Consider the following 6,250-nt stretch of genomic DNA (forward strand, 5'->3'; position numbering starts at 1 on the left):
TAAACAAATACTTCTTGTAAAATATGCCATGTTAGCAAACCCGATCTTCTTTACAATCTAAAATCTTAAGCTGCAGGCTTTTTCCATCTCTATATACATCTTGTGAGTCTCTGGCCCCTCACTAAGCAGCTCTGATAGCATTTGTATTGATATAAAATTCAAAATGAGTGCAAGAGAAAGTTCATTACATCCAGATGACAATGGTTTCAACAGCTTCTTTTCCATAATCTCCTACTTCTCATCAAAAGTTCCCACTGACTCCAGAAGTTTTCCACAGCTCTCTTACTTCCTTACTACTAGTCGGCAACTACTGACTAGTTCTTTAAGAAACTTAGCATCAGACTAAAAATCCTTACTATGAACTGTGCTGCACAGGTGAGACCTAGAAAGCTCATGTTGTAGAACACTCAACTGCATAAGTAAGGTAAGGAAAAACAGCACTCTGAACTACTAAACACTTTTTGAAACTAAGAAGTAGATAAATGAGCTTGGCTTGTGCACTGCTGTATGTGGCAAGGCTATCTAAAACAACAAAAGATGGTGCATTTGAAGTTTTTTTGTAGCAAAAATATGGAGTATAACTTACTAGACTTTCCTCATATTAACTTTTATCTGACTGACTGCTGTCACAGTCAAAAGATACTTCATGCAGCTTAAAATTTAGCACACACCACAAAAATTCAGTGCTTGTCACCTACAAACTCCAATTCTATTCATAAGAATGTACTTCCAACCTAGAGCATCCTGTCCACCTCATCCCCTAATAGCCACAGTGTTCAACACCTGGCTAGAAACAGTTACTTTTCTGTTGATCAACTTACTTAGAAATATCTTTGCCACCATGTTGCCATGGAAATATGACATTTCCAATAGCTGCCCGGTAACTGTAGACTCCCAGGAGCCCAAGTGCCATAGCAATTTTTGAAACCAGGGAGCATCTTCTTTGAACCAGAAAGAAGATCATAAGAAGAGAGACTGCAGCCAAGAAGGAGAGTTCAGATTTATGTTCAGAGCTGGAAAAAAAAAAAAACAAAACAACAAAAAACCCATTTTAAAACAGTAATTAGTGCCAAACACATCTGATAGAGCCTTAGGTACAGTACTGTATTAAATAAAATGTATAAGTTAATGCAGCACCAAATTAATCACTGCAATGGTATCGGTTATGAACTTTCCAAGAGGTATGGTAAAATATTTCAGTATTTTTAGAAAAGCAGTTTTATTAATGAGGTTTTCTATTCAATCATGCATATTTAAGAGTATAATTATTGTGTTCCACCATATGCTAGTTATTCTGCAAATTATATAAAAACTGAGCTGGATACTGCATAATGAAAAAGGGTCTACTGCTTTTAAACTAAGATTTTGTTATTTATACATTTTGAAAAAGTGTGTTTTCCTTATACTACAGCATCTCATTTTCTAGCACTACACAAAAGAATTTTGCACTGTCCTTTCAAATAATTACATATGTATTTGTTAAATTTTAGACACACTACCTACCCTGCTACATATAGAACACATTACCTACCCAAAATGACCAAAAATATACTTACATGGTTTAAAACACACACACACAGAAACTCATTAGCAGAGTATGATTCCCTTATGCAACTATAGCACCTTTTATTGTGTCAACACATACAAGAGATAGACACAAAATATGCATCATTGGCAGAGAAGATCACAGATACTGCTTGTTTGTTCCCCTGCATCCTAAATAGGTAACACTCCTCCCAGAATCAAGGGCATTTCACTGAACATGCTGCCAGTGTTATACATTTAAATCTTCAGTAGTAGGAATTAGCACTCCAAAATGTAATGGGGTAAGGCAAAGATCTGCACCCATCCCATCCCTTAACGTGTAGTTTCAGAATGCTTACTGTATCCAAGAACTGCCAACCCATGCCTACTGAAAATATTCCCAGTATCCCAAATATTATAAAACCACTAATTTTGTTACATTTGCCTTTAGTTAAGGACATCATGTAGATTTTGAGAGGCTAGGGCTCCATTTTCTATTTTCCACAACTCAAAACCCCATTATAAAAGATCACTGACTTCAGGAAGCTAATAGCATGCCTGGGCTGTTACCTGCATTGAATTCAATCACACTTATGAAACTCCAATTTTCTCTCTCATTTAATAAAAATTATTTTACTTAAAAGAGGTTTACTTTCCTAATCCCCAGTATACACTTTATCAGGAGCTTGACCAATAGCTGTTCCAGCTGTTGTGCTTGAAAAGTCACAGAAAAAAGGTTGTAGGGATGATGAATTGTCCCGTTAGTTCAGTATGCAGGACCCAGTAAAGTAGTTTGTAAACCTTAACAAGATTCCCAAGACATGCACTGTTCTCTGAAAGCCAGTGGTGGGAAGTGAAAGGAATAAGATTTACAACACTATGAGATAGAAAATGTAGTCTTGATGTTTCTCCTCCCAATTATTCTTTCTCTACACATGGAGAGAGCAAAAACAGTGGACTCCTGCAGCAAGCTGTGAAGATAAAGCAAACACCACCTTCTTCATGATCAAAACATAACCAACTAATTTAGTAGCCACTAAACCTTTCAAATGAGCATTTATAGAATATTTTAATCATTCAGGTCCTATTGTCCTTGGCTACTGATTGTATGAGAACAAGACAAATCAGCAACAAATAATAGCACACCCTCATCATCATCTTTGTCTCTTTATCTAAAAATCTCAATACACATTGAGTTTGCATTCTTGACTGCTAGCACAAGGTCTAACATACATCCCATGTCCAGGCTTTCTGGTAACAGTCTTCTGTGATGTTGTTTGGAATTTTTAGAATCACATGAATCTGTTAAACAAAATCCTACGTAAGTGTTACATAGCATTTACTGAAGAAACAAGAAAAGTATTTACAGCAAGCAAAGTCAGGTCAGCACAAATCACCTACAGTTTCAAGGTTTTCCAGCCAAGGTTCCTACAGTTAGGCAGTGAAAAGCATATGTAATTAGCACATATTTTCAAAGGAGATGGTAGTTGCTTAACACAGAGTCCAATCACTTAGCAAAGTTCTACATGGTTTTCATAGTCTACTCAGAAATACAAGCACAAAGCTTCATGTATTTCAAACTATCTCAGCTGCCATGTCCTGGGTTTTGCACAAACCAGAAAATTGAAAGTGAAGAACCAATAGCTCCCTGAAATAAAATCTGGTGAGAAGGGAAAGAAAAAAGACCACTTTGGCTCTATCTTCCTACTGTAGCAGGTTGTGGTCTACACTCATACCTCTGATAATAGAACAAAGGTTGAAGACATTTTCTTCCACTGTTTGGACCTCACCTCATTACTGCAAATACAAGGAGAGTGAAAGGAATTGTAAATGTGGATGATTAATAACTTAAGTGGATAAGGTCTTTCTTAAATTGTTTCTTTCATTTTACAACCAAATACACAGAAATCACAAGCTGTGTTAGCTTTGAGAGGAAGGGCATTTGCAGATGGTTAGGTACATTATTAAAAGAATTAAAAGAATAAAATAAAAGAATTATTAAAAGAATTATCATCTTCTCATGTTGATGCTCCTTGTCACTCGTCTTGAAGCTGACACTGCCATTTAGCAGCTCTGACACCTTTCAAGCGTGAGCACTGACCAAGATTAACAGCCCAATAAAGCTAACTGTATACCAACCAACGAAAAAGAAAACCAGACTTCCAGTCAGATTTAGATTGCACATTTTCTTTCATCTACTGTCTGATTTACTTTTGCTCTTTTTTCCCATCGAAGTATTGTTCATGTTTCACAGTCTGTCTGCAAATAACAAAGAACATCTTCCTTATTCCAGCACTGCTGAATGCGTTCCTAGTAGCCAAATCCAACCCTTTATAGGTAGATTGATTTTCTGTGTTTTGATGCTTACATCAAACAGGAAAATTTGGACAACAGTCTTTCTGTTTTAAAAGCTGTGCCCCTTAATCACTGTCTAGTTAAGCAAAATACTAGTCCGAGCACGAGCACAGATATCCAAAAAAATCAATACAGGGAAACAAAAAAAGAGAGCCATTTGTTCATTAGTTTATCTTAGAGACAAAATAGAAGGCTGACTAGAAAAAGTCTGAGGAGCCCAAACTCAAACTAACAAGGGCAAACATGATCTAAGTAAGGTTCCAAATTCTTATTAGTAATAAACATGCTGTTAAGACATAACTACACCAATTAAACTAATATTAAGAACAGAGTAACAATCAACCTTATAGACTAGCAATGTGTTTTGGGAAGAAGAGTAAGCGCTTTATGCAACTCAGTTTATCACCAACTTTTAATTCATGCTATAAGGAAAACACATCATCTCAATCCTGATCAAACCACTAGTGAAACAGACATCTCTACAACCCTACTATCGTGTGAAGGAGAAGGAACAAAGATGCTAAAACCTCCAACCACAGAAAATGCAAGCATGCTGTCCAAATAGGAATTCCCAGACACTTTACAGAGCACAGGATGTGTAGATTTAGTTGCATCATTGACTAACCATTCCTAAGCTTGTTCAGTGAGACGTAATAGTCGTACACTCAACTACATCCCATCATTCAAGTCCAAAAACTGTCATACTTCAAATATTACCGATCTTTTAACTCTACATTGAAACTGAAGTATATGTCAGCATGGAGACATACATAATATTCAGTTAGGCTGAAAATTGCTTCATTGTTTGAAGTCAAGATGCAGCTCCACAGCAGCCTGAGCCAACCTGTGCCATGGCTGCCAGGGTTCTGTTCTTTCACTTGCTCCCTAAACACAGCAGAAGTAGTTACATCAATGAAAGGGAGAAGGCAAAACTGTGGCAGCAACAGTCCTGATCACTCATCCTCTTAGCCTGCCATGGCACAACATTCTGAATTGCTGCATGATCTTTTTAAGCTTCCCAAAACACAAGGTAGGGAATCACTGCTTCTGTCTAAAAACAGATATGAAAAGCAAGTGAGTTTTTGTAAGGAATGCTTGACAATGGCAGAAAGAAAAAACAGTTTGTCTCCAGCTCTTCAAGAGATGCAGATAATTCTACATTCTCTTCTTACAACAATTTCAATAGCAGTGCTGACTTGTATACACTTTCCTTCCTGCATTCCTATTATTAAGCCAGCCCATTTGCCTGTGAAGACTGATGGTAAATCAGAGTGAGAAGTGATCCAACAAGAAACCAAGAGTTTCCCTGCCATCCTGAGTTATTTTTCCAGACACATCTATTCAGTGATTTAGTTCACCACAATGACAAGTTGAACAGGCAAAATACAGGAGAAAGAGAGCAAGTTCCTTGCTTCGTATGGCACAAGCTCCTATAGTATACTATTTTAGCCAAACAATCAGTCATAGCCTTAGAGTACAGATGCAGAATCTTTTCTCTCCTACTTGCTTCAAGACCTAAGCAAATACACTCAATGTGAGGACATAATTTGATAGGGAAGAAGAAATCCACCTGTAAAATTCCAACATTTTTGTTTTGATATCTAGCTGCTGTACTTCAGCCTTACTGAAGGGGGAGGCAGATGACTTTAATAATAGGTTGTGATGGCTTTATGAAGGAGAATACTTTATCAACCTAACAGATTTTTTGTGATGCAACAACCTCTGTGGAAGAGCACAAAGTAGGCATTGTTGTTTATCTCTGCTTTAACAAGTTTCTTAACACCAGCTCCCATAACATTCCCATAGGCAATCTCATGCTAGAAAAGTGGACAGTCAGGTGGACCAAAAAGTACTCAAATGCTGGATTCACATAGTTGCCATTAGGAGCACAAAGTCCACCTGGAGGACGGTCACTATCTGTCAACGCTGGGACTTGCTCTGGCCCCCACTGGCTTCAACACTATTGAAAGGCTTCGCTAATGAGCTGGGCATGGAGCAAGTCTACACACGATACACAACTGGGAGGAGTGGCTGATACAGTAGATGAGTCTGCTGACACTCAAAGGCCCCTTGACAGCCTAGAAATTGCCCACCTGGAATCTTACCAAGTTCAATGTGGGGAGAAGAGACAAGTCCTGCACCTTGGAAGAAATAGCTACACATACCAGGACAGACTGGGGACTGACCATCTTTTCAGAGGTGATACTGGGTGGACCCTGAATCAACAATCAGCATAAGACACGCCTTTGGACAAAGGCAACCAACAGCATGTGGAGCTGCATATGAAGAACCTTACCAGAAGATGAAGGAAGGTTATTTCTTACCCTGTGTTCAACCATGCCTCCAGTTAGGGGATACCAGTACAAAGAAA

The 6,250-nt window shown here is 38.0% G+C and overlaps 1 protein-coding gene across 5 annotated transcripts in view; it reads right to left on the reverse strand.

Annotated features, from left to right (window-relative positions):
• PIGG (phosphatidylinositol glycan anchor biosynthesis class G (EMM blood group)) overlaps nt 1-6,250 on the reverse strand; it is an 80,027-nt gene that overhangs the window by 42,334 nt on the left and 31,443 nt on the right. For all 5 annotated transcript variants that reach the window (XM_062513329.1, XM_062513325.1, XM_062513328.1 and 2 more), the window contains one exon: nt 822-1,013. In XM_062513329.1, coding sequence (XP_062369313.1) covers nt 822-1,013 — 192 coding nt within the window. The remainder of the gene's footprint in view (nt 1-821; nt 1,014-6,250) is intronic.

Source organism: Cinclus cinclus, chromosome Z (assembly GCF_963662255.1).
Source record: "Cinclus cinclus chromosome Z, bCinCin1.1, whole genome shotgun sequence".
In the NCBI taxonomy this organism is placed as follows: domain Eukaryota; kingdom Metazoa; phylum Chordata; class Aves; order Passeriformes; family Cinclidae; genus Cinclus; species Cinclus cinclus.